General features: G+C 42.2%; 1 protein-coding gene across 1 annotated transcript in view; it reads right to left on the bottom strand.

Annotated features, from left to right (window-relative positions):
• Positions 1–207: 207 nt before the first annotated feature.
• BMPR1B (bone morphogenetic protein receptor type 1B) overlaps positions 208–16,361 on the bottom strand; it is a 30,421-nt gene continuing 14,267 nt past the window's right edge. The window contains exons 4-10 of the mRNA XM_075150430.1: positions 13,828–13,924; positions 12,899–13,037; positions 7,507–7,699; positions 6,785–7,082; positions 4,290–4,465; positions 2,781–2,911; positions 208–465 (exon numbers count right to left, since the gene is read on the bottom strand). Coding sequence (XP_075006531.1) covers positions 340–465; positions 2,781–2,911; positions 4,290–4,465; positions 6,785–7,082; positions 7,507–7,699; positions 12,899–13,037; positions 13,828–13,924 — 1,160 coding nt within the window. The 3' untranslated portion in view covers positions 208–339. The remainder of the gene's footprint in view (positions 466–2,780; positions 2,912–4,289; positions 4,466–6,784; positions 7,083–7,506; positions 7,700–12,898; positions 13,038–13,827; positions 13,925–16,361) is intronic.

The following is a 16,361-nucleotide window of genomic DNA, read 5'->3' as shown; positions in this document are numbered from 1 at the left end:
TATCTTTTTAAACAATCAAAATAATAATAATAACAATAATAATAATAAAATAATAAGTGGCTTTCACAGAAAGCAACATGCATAATCTTAAACCAGTTACTAAAACTGTATTTCCCCGTGTAAACAAGGGCAGACAAGCCTCTTCCAATCACGTATGTCGAAATTCAGCTGATTTTTGCAAAGGATGGTCTCCTCAAAAGCCGTCAAACAAACTTACAGCTGCTCTTAAGCATGACTGCATTCAAGGTACTTATTAGCGAAGACTTTCAGCAACTCTTCGGGACTTCTGCCCGCACGAGAAAGTCCGTTTCCATGGGCCTTCAGGAGCCTCTGGCCGAGTCAGAGTTTAATGTCCTGCGACTCTGACATTTTGGCAAGTGTTTTCTTGACCCGCAGGGCTGTGAGCCGGGAGGCGGGGTTGTGAGCCCAGCACTCCATCATCAGCTTCCCCATCTGCCGTAGGCACTGCAGAGAGAAATGGGAGAGAAAGTCCCGCCTGGGTCAGTGGAAGAGGAGACTGCAGGTGGTGGCAATGCTGAAAAACTGAAGGGAAAAGCTCTTCTCTAAGGGCAGCCAAAAAAAAGACAACATGCTGGCCGGTATCGCTTTTCAAGAGCTTTTGTTTTCTGTATACGAAGGAGACTTCTCCAAACATGGCAATTACTCTTATAATTTATGACAAGTTATAGTCATACGCTCCACAAAAGCACTTTTCTTATTTCCCCTTCCCTAAACCCGCGTAGCCTGACCCGCACAAGCGTGGCTCTGTACAGCGAGCCCGTTGCTGTACACATTCAGTGGAATTCGTTTTCTTCAGCCAGCAACCAGCCCCCGGGGTACAGCCCAGGGCGAGCACGCACCCACGGCTCCCGCCCAGCCCCCCCCGCCCCGGGAAGCCGCCTGCGAGCACCTGGCGCGGCTCTGCCCTGTCGCTCCATCCCTGCTCGCTTCTGAAACATAGCCAGACCCTCCTCCGGCTCCCAGCAACAACTCTCTTGCTGACAGCATCTCAGCATTGCCTTTGCCATCCTGGAAAAGGAGCATACATCCCTGCTCTGCGTCTGCCACCTTCTTCCAAACATAAAGCGCCACGGAAGCCACCGCAGCCGGGTGATGACCCCGTCAGCCTACGGATTTACACTGCCTGAAGATTTGTGCTTGCTACATTAGGAAAAGAGAAGTTTTCCATCTCATCCAACTTGCTCTCGTTTTCATGAGGCTCCTGGCCCAGAAGCAGTGCAGACCCTGAAAGGCATTAAGCGTAAACACCACCAGCAGTGCCCAGACCAGCCTAATACATTTCAGATTAATGCAGATTTTCATAAACGCGTTTTGGTGATACACAAGGTTTTATGCACTAACAAGCCTGCCTCTCACCACTAGAATGCCTGAAGTGGGATTACCGATGACGCTAACCAAGTAATCAGGAACAGTTATTTCAACGAGCCTCCCCAATCCTCGATACGTGTGGTAGCACACCAAACGCACGCTTCGTGCCACCACACAAAAGCCCTTCCCGGGATCGATACTAACAGTGCTTCCTCCAGTGTTTCCACTCCCGGTCTGAAGGCTCAGAGGGATTTGGCCAGGGAGAGGATGAGGCAGGTCAGTCTCAGTTAGACCTTCCCACACTGGCTGTTGCACAAGTCCTCGAGCCTCCCAGGGAGGTTGTTTTATTCTTCCCCTCAGATTCCCAAAATGCCTACATCTCATGCCACCTAAATCTTTCATCTACCTGCAGAATATTCATCTACACACTGCTATTCCCAAATGGCAGCTGTCTTCTCCGACTGTAGAAAACTTTACAGCATTAAACTGTACCATTAACATGATTAATGACCCCTCCTCTATAGCATCTCGAGAGCAGTCGGCAGGTTTGCCTGCCGTACCCCAACTGTTCGTCTCTGATCCCACGAGCACAACTTTGCTTCGTTACAGACGCTCAGCAGGGAGAGTTCAGATTCTCCCCCAGCCCTCTCACCTCCTCGTTTTATTCTGGAAAGCATTTTCTGGATTCTGCATCTCCTCTGAGAGGCCACATCTGTAGCCCTCTTTGCTAAAATGTGAAGACGTACATGAGCACTGTTTCTGTAAGATGTAAAGGGGTGGAACCATCGGTGCTCCTCGGTGCAGCCCAGCTACTGTTGTCAGTACTATTGCCTACCAATACCGTATGAGTGCAAGTTAATATCTTGTGCTTATGTTAGCGTAAAATCACGGTAAAATCGTGTTTCCAAGCCTACACACCTGTGATCACAGAAAAACTGTATGCTCATTTCATTTCAAAGAGACAGGAGATACTTCCTTCTTTAAAAAAACAAAAGGAAAAAGGTTGGAATTACAGCCCACACATCAGTACACGCTGAAGTAGCTGCCAGTACACCAAGCACGCGGCCACTGCACTATGCACTACAAAATAATTTCTCTTTCGAAATTTTTGGCTAGCCACTGATTTAATGCTGTTAATGCCAGGAGCAGAAAGCAAAATGAGTGTAAGAGGAAAGCAGAGACTAAGAAGGTCTGAGCACAGCCTGGTATCGCTGTGGGATCTGGTAGAGAGCACACGAGTAACCCGCTTGCAAATATCATAGCCTATGGCCCCTGGGGCTCTGAAACCTTCAGTGGGGCTATCTGAGAAGGTTGCACTCCTTCCTGAGCCCTGTTACACCATGATGGTGCTGGCACCAGTGGTAAAGCTCCTCACTGTGATGCAGAATTGGGTCAACCTCACTCACTCGCTCTGATTAAAAACACAGGTTGCATTTTAAGAGGGACAATACCTCATCACTGCTCCACCTGTTGGGAAACGAAGGGCGTAGTCTCTTGATGCACACAATCTCCCGCATGTCCTCATACGAGGGGTCGCTGGGCACAAGGTCGTGGTACGGAAGCTGGTATTCCTCAACTATTCCTGAAAGAAGCAATTAGTTGCTCGTCACTTGCAGAAGACACTTTCCACCACCCTCTTCCCCTCTCATTTTATAACAGATCGACCATCTGTTTAACAATTAGAGGTACTTCTCCTTAAAAGGACTTCCCTGCCCTTAGAAGTTTATTCCACAAGTCAAGCTCCAATGTAACCATTGCCGTGAAAAGACTGGCCAATATCTTAATCCAAAAGCGCTGCTACTTGCCAAGTGAGACAGTTTCTACCACTGCTGTCCAGTCCAGCAATTTCCATTAAGTTATCACAGAAACAACTATTAGCATAGGGCCCGTATCAGAGTAATCTGGCAGAGAATTAACTTTGAATTAGGTCTCCTCCTTATCAGTGGACCTGGTATATATTAAAGGGCATTTCTGTGCCTTTTCAGAACATGGCAAGGTACCTTTCTTTGTGCACAGCAACGATGACAATAACGTTACAGAATTTACATCGCATCATTGCAATACACTTTACCAGTTTGTAAACACAGGGATCACGTTGCTCATCAGTGAAATTCAGCTCCTCCAGGGTAAGCGTGGAGCGAGCATTCAGCACAATACTGCAGGCTTTAAAGACCCATAAAGTCTGGTGAAGGTAGCGTAGACCCGAAAGAGCCATGCTCTACTCTTATTTGCCACCAATCTGGCACGTAACCGCTGCCAAGTCATTTCTCTGCATTTAACTTTCCTCAGTGGCAAAATAGAGGTAATAACACCCATCATTTCTGCACTACACTGAGCTCTACGTGCAGAAAGCACACACAGCCTACGCGTACAAGGATGGATCTATGCCCTGAGCCTGCAGCTGGCTGCATTGCTTTATCTTTGCTCTCCTCACGCTTGAATGCCTGATATCAGAAGGAAATGAGGCACATCACTGGTATGACAACAATGTAATAAGTGCCATTTCCCTCTGTTTTTTTTCTACTTGTCTTGTAAATAGATTATTTATTTTAAATAGTGGCACAGCATACCCCCAAATTGTTTGTCCTCCTCCTTCTATTTAACTCTAACAAAACAAAGAAATCACTATTTTCTTTTTGCTAAAATAGCTGAATACCCTCAGTCCAGCAAAAATGTGTTGCCATTGGAAAAGGCCCCCAGATGAGTTCCATATTCCTTCTTCAGTGCAAGCATCCGCTGCCTTCAAACGAGCCATTAAAATACAGTCTAAATCTTTGCTGTTGAAATAGCACTGACTGATGCTTTAAAATGATTTTCAACAAGAGAGCAGATATTAGGAGAGTTACCTGTATTTGTTTATTACAGTAAAAACAATTACCCAGAGAAAAGGATGCAACGGAAGATTTGGGTTATAAATGGGGTTCACTGACACAATTAAAAGCAATCTCCCAGCAATTTACCTCCCGAAACACATCTCCTTGCTATCTCCCAAAGGATAAGTCCAAAACTGTACATATCAGCCATGATGTACGACTGGAAGTGATTTCTATTCAAGCTTTCATCCAGCACCTCAGGAGGCATATAGCGTTTTGTTCCTACACGGGTATTTGGAGGTATGTCTACCTCGTTTGTGTCACTAAAAGAAAAAGAAGGGGGAAAAAAGGGCATCAAACATGCAATGAAGTGGCTTGAAAAGCAAGCAATTTAGATGGGAGAAGTAGTAAATTCACACCACATCCGCTCTCAAACAAGGTCAAAAGTAATGCATAATCTTAATGGAACAATTCTTACAGGGCAAGCCTCTTAGTGTGAAGGCAACCCTCCTTAAAAGGCTGACCCACCTGAGGCTATGTTAAGCATTCAAATGCAGAACCACAATGGAGATAAGACTCAACAGGGATGCTGTAGCATTTGTGAGATTTCATTAGTATTAGCCTGAGCTCTAAGGCTGGTGATAACAATCAAATCTTCATTAAATGCTGTTTTCTTAACATATTCCATCCCCTAATGCTTTAGTCTTAGCAATTAATGGAGGACACTAAATAGGTGGGGCAGATTCACTTAGCTGTAGCAAATCAGATCTGCAAGGAAGACGAGTCTAGCTATTTTTTGTGCAGGCATTACGTTTGATCTCTCCCAACCTTTACACATCAAGATGTGTAAACACATAGACGTAAAGGTGTAAAAAAATCTAACCAAATGTGTCACGTCTCACACATTGACCAGAAGAGACAATGCATATCTAACAGGAAGCAAATTCCCATTGATTATGTGACTGGATTTATTTTTTTTCTTACTAACTCAAATTCAGCTGTATCAGCTTTAATGTTTTTCAAAGTTTAATATATGGCATATATTGTGCTTTGCTTAGGAAGGTCTGTTTCCCTTTGCCCACCTTCAAAACGTAAACATTTTAAATGTGATGGATACAACAAAATCTCACAGAATAATTATACAACTTCTTCTGTAATTTTCTTCACCTACAGCAATTTTCCTCACCTACAGTTATGAAAATGACAAAAAAAGCCGAGCCTGAGGTACAACCAGTCACCTACACAGTCATTAAATCATACATATGCTGGTGGCATTTCTGTATACCTCCAAGAATGTGACATAAATCTAGTGACCTGCACCGTCTTGCAATATTTCGAATAAAATGAGAAATGCAGAGAACTTTACTAAACTCATTAGCTTCAGCAGAGCACACCCCTTTCAACTACTTTTTTCTGTTCCTGGTCATTGCCTGAGAAATGCTGCCTAAGGAAGGATTCAGTATGAAAACAAGCTGAGTATGTAATGTAAATTCCATTTGGACTGTGACAAATACATATTTCACCTTCTTTTATAGCAACACTTGGTAGTTCCTAGTTCTTCTTGGTTCATATCTAAGCAGTTGCTGCTCTGGACTTGTCAGGCAAGGTATACCTGCAAAGGGTGAATTTCTCCCCTGAAACTTTTACAGCAAATAGTGTATTTCCAAATTGTTTTCTAGGCCCCTGTTCCTCAAAGTAAAAATATTCCTTTCTCATCTCCTAAAGAAAGGTCAGGTTCATAAAGGAAAAGCCTCACCAAGAAACCTGGTAGGTAAGTGAATGGTGAGAAGAGCACATAAAAACTGCTTTCCTTACACTCTGAATAATTTCAGTTCAAGATTTGTACAGAATTCTTCAATTTTTTTTTTTGATACTTCAGGGAGCCCATGGTTTCAGAGCTGACCTCTGGAATGGAAACCTTCAGTCTATGGCCACATTTCTGTGCACAAAAAAATCAGAGACTTCATAACACACGTCTCCACCACCAGGACCAGTGCCGAGAGCTCAAGCTCCTTTTGAATGGAGCTGTCAGACAGCGATGACTCCTTCACGAATCCCAGGAGTGCATAAGTCCTACTTGTCTGCTCTTTCTAAGTTGCTTAAACACACAACCAATTTTTTTAAAATCAAATTTAAAAGCCATTTAAAAAATCAAATCTGTACTTCAGCAATTTGATTTGTAGGAAATGAAACAAAAGGCAACCCAAATGGGGTGCTTTTCAATAAATCCCAATTAGTAACTTGTGCAAATGATTGGTATTATTCTATATAAGTTGTGAGTGAATTATTTTGGGATCAGACAAGCTGAAAGGTTCAGTGACAAGTTTACTGACATGACTTCAACCTTTTGGCGTGTGGTAGCAATACTCAGGTTGGTATTGAGGGTGAAGTGATGAAAACTGAACCTTTAAGCAAATGCAACTAATGTGCTCAATAATTAAAAAGCAACTATTTACACACCTGCATTATGTGTTTATGCGACATCCTCATCTACACAGGTAGCCCCACCTCACATACAGATGAGCATAGCGTGAAAGGTATGCACATACACTGCAGGTGCTCACACGTTGCTCAATCAACAACTAAACCAACGTTGGCGTCTGACTTACCAACTTTCCCTCACCCTCCTCACTTCTACTCACCTGATAAATTTAACAGCCAAGCCCAAATCTGCTATACAGCAGGTGCCGTTCTTTTTCACCAGAATATTCTTACTTTTTAGGTCACGGTGGGCAATAGCGGGTTTGCCCTGAGTACTGAAGATCTCAGTGTGCAGGTGGCACAAGCCACTGACGGAGGAGTAAGCCAGTTTTAGCATGGCTTTTGTGTCCAAGGTAGTAGATTTTAGATAATCATAAAGTGAGCCGTTCTCATGGTAGTCGGTGATGAGATACAGCTGGGTCCAAGATCCTGTACCTTTAATGTCTGCGGCAATGAATCCTGCAAAAAAGAGAAGATTTTCAAATTAATACTTCTCAGGGCTTTTTTTGACTGCTCAGAACTCTGGGCTGTCGGCCACTTCAATAGTTTTATTTAAATAACATATCTAATTTCTTTCATCTTATTTTCATGCAACTATGCCTCACCTCTAGCCTTTAACACATTTTCAGAAAGCCCAGATATGGAAACACAGGTGGCATACGGTGTTTGGAATAACAGCCCCTAAACCCCATTCTTTTTTAACTCTTATTTATGCTTCAGTAATCCTTGAAACATCTTTCTTTTGAAAAGTGCTGGGTGGCTAATTGCAGAGCACAGCAGGTAACAAAGCACATAGGAAAGGGCATCAGACAGCAGCAAATACAAAATTATTAAACTTAAGAAACCTGTACACTAGCAAATAATTCTCTTTAATTTCACTCACCAAGAATATTTTCATGCCTCATCAGGACAGTCTGGTAGATTTCTGTTTCTCTGAACCAGCTGGCCTCCTCCGTGGTAAAAAACACTTTCACGGCTACCTTTTCGCCACGCCACTTTCCCATCCAGACTTCTCCATAGCGACCTTTTCCAATCTGCTTTACCATCTGAATCTGTTTTGCGATGGTCCTTTGAACCTGTGAGATGCCGAGACAGGCGGTTACAACTTGCTCCACAGAAACCTTCTGCATTCTCCTCCCTCCTTCCGTGTCCCCTTCCCGCGCAGCGAGCCCAGTGGGAAGGGGAACACGCAGCCATGGCGACGCGGACTGCAGCAAAGCTCCACAACGCGGATGCTCCCTGTTTCCCCCAGGACGCAGTGCCACTGTGAAGAAGCCTTTCCATACATTCCCAAAACGCACCGTTTTGGCCTCTCAAGAAAGTAAATCAGCCTGCGTGAAGGGAACGTTTGAGTGCTAACCTTGAAATTTTTATTTGCCTGGGAGGTTGCCACTTTCTGGAAATTTTTTTGTTATTTTTGGAAAAGCTTTGACAGAAAACACTCCTGGCCACCCCAACCCAAATCAAATTCCAAAGGGATAGGTAACACATTTTTAATTAAAACGGGGATGTTTGTTACATACTCAACACTGTTGAGACTCAAGGCTAGGGCTCACAAAAGCCAAAAGCATATCGGCACTCCAAAACTAGCAAAATTACTGAGAGCAGCTTACTATCACCTTCCTTGAAAATCCCATGTCTAATAATTTCAAAATATAAGTTTGGTGTTAGGAACCTCAACCACTACTTACACAGTTAGAACCCATGTGCCTACATTAATTTTAATCATCATCATTACATAGTAATAAAGAGTAAGAATTTTTTTCCAAACATATGGAAGCACAGCTTTAAATCTGCCCTTTCTAGTATCCGTACCAGCTTTGTCACTGGCTGCACTGTGAACTGACGCTAAAGTCAAACCATTTGTGCAGCTGTAGCATAAGATCAATGTACTCGGCAGCACTGCAGAGATACCCTTCATAAGGATGGCAGACCCCACGTAGCAGATGGACTGATTCTACATTTAACAAGCTTGTATGACTACAAAAAATCTCGGACAAATGGAGACTAATATATTCTCATAGGATTGGAACATGTCCGCAGATCACATATTTCTAAAAGTTCACACATAAAAACTCAAGTAGAGGCTGCAACACAACCACTGGTGTTCGTGGTTGACTCAGCCTCACCCTAGTGCAACAGGAGATAAAAATGTTACCCTCATTTACTGTGCTTCAGTATTGCCAGTTTAATCCATAGCTTATGATTTTTGGTTTGGTAGGATTTTACAAGATTTTGAAAGAAAAAAACTTTATCGCCTCCAATGCAAGGAGGTTTTCATCTGGCTCAAGCAATTGGCAAAATCTGGACAAGTCCAAATTCGAGATTTCTCAGTTTTGCCACCATCCGTATACAAATTTCAAGCAGCTTATTGCAGCAAGCATACGCTGTCTGAATCCCTATGAAATCATACGCATTTCATGTAATCCCAAATATTTTTGCAATCTTGGCTGACAGAAATGATCAAAACTTGATTTTAAAAACATTTGCTTCTTTTGTTATCCCTGGGAGGTCCAGTGGAAACCACCAGTTTGGTAATGCAGCGCAGGACTGCCACAACCCCACCGCAGCATGAATGTATGTCCAAAGACAAACTCAAAACCTATTAGGTAAGGTCTATTATCATTTATTTTGTAAATAAATTACTGGTTTTCGTAGTAGACAATTTAAAGAAGAAAAACATACAGTGGCATTCATGCAAAACTATTTCAGAAGTCCCAGCTTTCTTCTTCTGTCATTTAAACAGAATACCATTTTTTCAACCCTGCAATGTATTATTAGACTTCCAAGATGGTGGCTTCAGTGCCATTATTTTTGATTAACATCAGTGAAAGCCAAGAGCAGAGATTAGCCTTAATTTTTTAAATTGATTTATTCTCTTTTATACTCTCATATAGTGATTGAACAACAGTTACATTACATTGGAATTTTGCTTTAACATTTCGTAATGTCATTTTAGCATTGTTGCTTTCTATTTTGCCCATTTTAAAAATGCATCCTGAACAATAATGCAGTTATATCAAATAACTTAATTTGTGTAAATATATGTAATGGCATCATAAAGTACACGGAATTACAATACTTAATGATGAAAAGTTCCTTATTAAATTACATTAAGAAGATGAAAAACACATTTCTGTTATGGGTTTTCAGGCAGCAGAATACTATGTGAAGGGCCTTAACCTGGTTTCCTCTTGCTAGAACTGGTCAAATGATTTCCTATGAACAATTTATATTATTTTTAGGAATTTAGCCCTTTCTTGAATCATAAATGGATTACGATTTCTAAAACAAATTGGTTAATCAAAATTGTTGGATGAACTGATTTCATAAGCATGCTGAATGATGCGTTCATGTGAATTACTTACACTGAGTGGGGTTGGACTTTTTAAATTTCTTTTCAAATCTGTATATTTTGCTGCTTGAGCTCTGTGAGCAGCCAGATAAGGTCACATGGCCCTTTGTTTCCTCTCCCTGACTCCCAGTTACCAACTATTTCTACTTTCTGTTCAGCTACTCCAGATGAAAATTCAGACAAACCTTTTGTAATTTCAATATTTTGAACAGAGAACTTCATACCTATGGCTGGGATGCAGTCCCTTGAAAAGAGAAATTCATTGGAAGAGGAATTAGGAAAAAAATAAGTGAAAAGGTAGAGACCAAACTGTAATTCAGCAAACTCTTCATACAGACCACTGAAATAAATGTCCCCAGTGTCTAATCTCCTTCCCCAATTTTGCATGTGGATTCACGGGGGCAACAGCTTCGCCTACACTTCTTGCTTTGTCAAGGCCAATGGGGTTCTCCTTGCTTGCACAGACTTGATTGCGCACCTCAGTTTGCTGGCTCAAAGCCTTTACTGACAACTTACTGTATTTTTTTTCTTGGTTTAAAATCTGATTGGCAGCATTTGACCTCCAGCAAACTTTTCTGTCAGAGGTTTGAACAGGTCAGAAGAAAGAACGCTGGCTGAATGTCACAGGATTGATAAAAATCTTGGTTAATGCTTGGGTTTGGTATAATATTTGTACTCATTAGAATAAAGGTTCTGCACAGAAGGAAAACATTACTGTTTAGCATAAAGTGATATTTTGTAATAAATTTGCAGCTTACTTTCCTGAAATAATAACTTTGGATGTTTCAGTCTTTGCATAAGAAATAATACAGTTAAAAACAAACTCTTCCACAATAAAGTCTAGAGCATTATTGCCAGGCACTTTCTATATACTTGTTTCAGGCGTGGGCCCAGATGTATTAATCTGTGCATTTCCAGAGAACTGTAGCAGTTGTAGCTGTCTGGGAAATGCAGGAAACATCTATTACCAAGTGCAAGATTCATTATAGCTCTCGTTTCTCTTCTCGTCCATAGAAAAACACTACTTAAAGGGAAAGTCTGGGAAAAAAAGGTACGCATTTTCGTAGGGAAAGAGAGAGGGGAAAAGAGTGCCTTCAGGAAGAACACTTGGTCCAGTGGCTGCAAAGTCTCCAGGCTTTAGAGAGGAGAGAGGAGGACTGGCAGAAGACAGGATAGTTTCTGCATCTCGGAGCACCGGCACTGCTCTGAGAGCTACTGAGCAATGACCCAGTTGGGATGCCACCTCGGCCATTACAGCAGTTAATTAGCAGAAGTTAGTTTTTCTGTCCACTGCAAGGGTAGACCTGGGGACACCAGTAAGACTGTAGATCCCATCTTCAACCAGCTCACTGGGACAGAGGAAGGCATAAAGCGCAAGCGGTCACAACCAGCGTTGCTCCAGTTTTTTTGTCTCAAGGGCATCCTGGGCTGAAGTATCGAGCCACGCACTGCTACGAGATGCTCCAGGGCACCTGCTACCATGTGAGCTGCTGGAAACATCCTCTCAGAGAACAAACATCAAGTTCCTTGTGTTTGCTCTAAATTATTACATTACTTCTGTCACTGTAACAGATAGGAGCACCAAGCGCAGACCAAAACCTTGATGTGGCAGGTGTTATGCAAAAAAAAACAAAGCAAAAAAAGCAAGAATCCCTCACAATTAAATCAATTGGAAGCACTCATTAGGAATGGTCCTAAATTGTAAGCATGATCCCACCCTTTCCATGGCTGCTAGAGGGACATTGGTATGGGATATGACAGAGCTTGCTTGAAGCCTAGACCTAAATGATGGAGTTTTTCTCAACAGAGAAAAATGACCATGGGTTTTCCATGCTCAGCACCAGTCAGAACACCCACTTGGCAGCTTGGCTTTTTTTCTCAATAGCTATGTTAATTGTGAGAAAATGGGATTTTTTAAAAAGTCAGCACTTTATTTAAACGGACTCTAAGCACTTATTCCTGCCAGAACAAATTGAGTTTAGTCAGATTTTCACTAGCAGCTCAGCCCGTTGCTTCATTTTAAAGAATTATAAAACTCCCCATTTTATTTCTTCTTTAGGGTGTAGAAAAAAGATGTGTGGGCAAAAAGCAGCTAGATAGTATGTATTACTTGGAAACTGGACAACATCTACAGTAATAGGATCACTACAAACTAATAGGTTTGGGAGACAGGAGGGACACATCATCTCTGAAAAATGAAATCTAATTCATTTTCTCAGAGGCAGTATTTTAAATAAGTAACCTGGCTTTTTTTTCAGTGCTAAAAAGCAACGATGACCCCCAGGAACAAAAACGCCTGGTGAACAGAACTGGTTTGCCACAGAAGGTAAAACTTCTGCCTTTTCAGCAGGTGAGCTCAGTGGCTCAGTCATCCTGGAATCAGCTCAGAAATAATCACAAACTCCATCCCTGTGCCTTTAACCTTTGAGATTGCCACACTACAAGGAAAAATAATTTGCAAAGTGAAGCCTACACATAAAAAGGTTCCAGGTTGATGAATTACAGTTCCCTTTACATACAGGCGATGTGTCAGTGTTTGAAATGCTATTGTGTGTTGCACATAAAAAACAAGAAAATAAGATCAGCGGGCCAGATGCTGTCCTGTACTCTGGGGTAAATCCTAATGAATTTCTGTGAGTTCTATTAGCCTGTACTTACCCTATGGTATCTAAAATAAAGAAATGAGCTGAGGTAAAAGAAAAACCCCTAAGCTTTTTTGGCTGAGTCTACATGAAAAAAAAGTCTCCTGCTTCCAAAGCAGCTGTTCTCCAGCTTAAATCCTTGTCATTTCCGGGACAGAAAAAAACCCTAAAGCAACAACTGAGGACACCTAAATGTAATTTCTTGTGCGTCATTTTGTCTTCTCCCTCTACTCATTTTTGCCTTTTAAACTTGCATTAAAATACTATTGCTTCCTTACCAGGAGAGGGAGCCCGGAGCCGCTCCCTGAGCTCTGGGACTGCTCGATCAAATCCTTCAGGGACTCTCCAGGGGGAATGTAGGTCTCATCCTGCTCCAGCCCGATGCTGTAGCGGGGCCTCGTCTCTTGGCGTTTGTACCTGCCGTTTTACATGAAAGTGAAATTAGCTCTGAATACAATGAACACATGTGCAATGAATAATGCACATCGTCCTTCACGTTTGCTTCATTTATAGACTCACAGCTTCCTCGGCTTCCCTGAGGAATATGCCGGACTCACTGCCCAAAATTTTCTATTTTATTTTTAGCAACTGTTTTCAGCATCAAAACATAAAACTCAAAGACCACGCAATCTGGTGTAAGTTTGCAAAACAACCAAATGTTTTTCTTCAAAAAACTTAAATACGTTTAAAACACAGACCAAGTAAATACCCAATTTTATTTCACTGACTGCAGTGGATATTTTAGGAACCAGAGGAGGTCAGGTCATGGGACCTGGGACGATTTAAAAAGTGTGACAAATTTCAACATAATGTATGTAGATTATGGTAACATTCTAGACATTCATACATTCCTGTATCCCTCTCTTTTTTATGATCAGTTCTTCACCACATAAACACATTTAGAAGCCTTAGGTTTATTTACCCTATATAAAATTTGTCCTGTGGCTTTCTTAGACTCAGTAAAGAATAATCCGTGCTTCTACCTGAATGGCTTTTTGGGATGTTGGGCAAAAGATGCTACATGAAATACATCACACAGGTATACCTGTGACTAGCATGAATAAAATACGTATTTTTCCTCATATAAAATTACAGTTTCTCATTTCTTTTCCTTAATGTCCACTTCAATTTTTTCAAATTCCTACGTCTATAGAAAGATAAATATTGGGAGGAACATTAACAAGCTGGTAAAGTATTCCTTATTTACCTGAAGTAGCAGAATATGATGATAAGCACCAGAAGTATGCTGCAAACGGTAACCGAGATCAGCAGAGCCTTATGGTGAATGTTTCCTTCAGCGAAGTCTGGGGTTAAAAACAAGGAAGGTGGAAAATTTGGAAAGGGAGGTGGTACAAAGTCAGTATCAAAAGACACACATGCCTTAAAAAGTGCAAAAGCAGAAGATCGTTTCCTTTCTTTTTTACTGAAGTCCTGTGCAAGATACCCCTGGATTCCCCAGGCATTTTGTGCGCTTCCTCTTTGACCCTCACTGATCAGGGCAGAAGTGGCACCTCCAAAAGCCTATTTGATTTTTCAGCCCTCACTCAGGCAAAACATTGTCTTGATTTGCAATTCCCTGTTTGGCTCTGAATGAAAAATCAATTAAGACCCGTAACTCTGTGTCTTAACCTAAGTGATCAGCCAGGACATACAAAAATGACTGCCTCTATCTTAAGTCACTCTTATTAAGTAGCATCCTATCGACCAGTTAATATAAAAAAAATGAATAATTGCATTTATCCTCGGAGGGAAGACACAGCAGACCATCCAACCCCCAAGAAGGCAGGCGACGAGAGGCCTTGAAAGTTTATTTCCACCACTGTAGAATAATCTCTCTCTCAGATCCTGTTTTAAACACCTGAGCAGGAGTTTTCTCCTCCATTTGCTCTACAGCAGCCTTGTGTGCCTGCAAGTTCTTCCTTGCTGGTGGGCAAAACTATCCTTCCAGCAGCTATTCTGTAGAACACTTTGAAAATGAAATGTGTCAAAAAACTTGTAGAAAATGCCGTTACTTAAACTATTAAAATGTTTCAGTCAATCTTTGCATGGGAGACTCACATTCTCCTTTAAAGTATACCATTAATCTCCAAATTTGTATTCTTAACTCAGGCAAGCGAGTCTGACCTTCATGCATGCTCCTCTGCTGCAAAACAAAGAAACCTAGCACTATTCTTCTTTAACCTCCCCCACGCCCCGAAGTCTCAAAATGATGGGATTTCAGCACACAGACACACACACCGTCCTCCCAAAGCTGCTATCTGGTGTGACGCAAATGAGGACTATGTTTTCTGAAGCTCTCCCAGCTTTGCTGTCTTGCATCTTTCACACTAATGCCGAACACATTGTAAAATGCAAGAAATCTATCCGTCTCGACTCATCCTGGAACGGTGCTATTACGTTTCAGATTTACAAGGGTAATGAGACAAGGAGATTCCTAAGGGACTCTTGGTTTACTGTCAGGCTCTTTTATTTTAAAGATCGGGTTTCTCCTTCTGTTTTTGCCCCCAAACTATTTCTTTCCTTCCCCTTTCCACTACAAACAGAGATTACCTACTAACACACCTTTTGATCACGCTGGTCATGTTTTAGCCTGCCATTACCTGCTCCGGGAGCATTAACAATGTAAACATTCAAGACACGGCCGATGCCTTTGAAAGGGGACACTGACACGATGTCTATCACGAAAACACTGGAGCCCATCATTCTCCCTGCCGCAGCAGATTTCTACCTGGCCTGCCACTCCAAGTGGGCTGTGAGCCGAAACCGAGAGCCCACCGGGGAATCCAGACCCCTCTCGCGATGGCTGCTCGGCAGCGCTAAGGGCTCTAGTTCATGCTTCGTAAGCAGCCTGCGCCGGCCAGCCATCTCCCTCTAAAACGTGTGGTTTGTCACGGTTTAAGATGTCGCGGCCCATCAGCTGAGGAGAGGATAAACAGAGCAGGCAGACCATACAGGGGGATTTCATACTTGGGAGAAAGCTGGATATCTGTCCACAGCAAGGGTTTTCCCACTTCACAGAATAAGCCGTGATGGAAGTTGGGCTTTTGTGCTTAGCAGTAATGAAGGCTGATGTCAGACGCACAGGGAGCAATTCACATCTTGCTCATACCTGTGTATGCTAGACGTTCAAGCCATGGAAGTCTGCGTATTTACACAGACACAAAGTGTTGCACTACCAGAACTTGTAAAGCACTCATACTGTTCATGCTGCCTGTGTGTGTCCGAGTATCATCCCTTTCCCAAATATACATAAAGATGCTGAAATCTTGAATGAAATTCCAATCTCTTTTAGGGTTTAAATGATCCAAACCCTGTGCTCAATGTTTCAATGGGCTTCTCCCATTCAGAAAAGTAAATAAATGCAGTTTGATTTTCCCAGAGGCCAGAAGGCATTTTGGAAGTGCTGTGTAGGTCTCAAACTTCAGACTCCAATACTGCAACATTTTTTGGTACCCGAATGCAATTATGTGAAGCAAGTGCAAGGAAAGCATGCAAGACGTAAAGGAACGTGTCTTGATCTCCGTGCTGGGAGCGGCCAATGCAGACTGCAGCAGCAGCAGGATGCTTATGCTCTTGCAGTAGGTGACGTCCCCCGTGCTGATGAAGTCAGCTAACATAGCTGTAGTAGTGGCTCACAACGCACAGCATGGGCATGCAACTGGATCTCATGAGAGGAGAATAACTTCCATATGTCTTTATATTTATTTGGCTACGTATGATGAGAGGCAATACTGACGATAA

Source organism: Calonectris borealis, chromosome 4 (assembly GCF_964195595.1).
Source record: "Calonectris borealis chromosome 4, bCalBor7.hap1.2, whole genome shotgun sequence".
NCBI classification, from domain to species: Eukaryota; Metazoa; Chordata; class Aves; order Procellariiformes; family Procellariidae; genus Calonectris; species Calonectris borealis.
The sequence above is the reverse complement of the archived record's forward strand: the minus strand, read 5'-3'. Positions and strand labels throughout refer to the sequence as shown.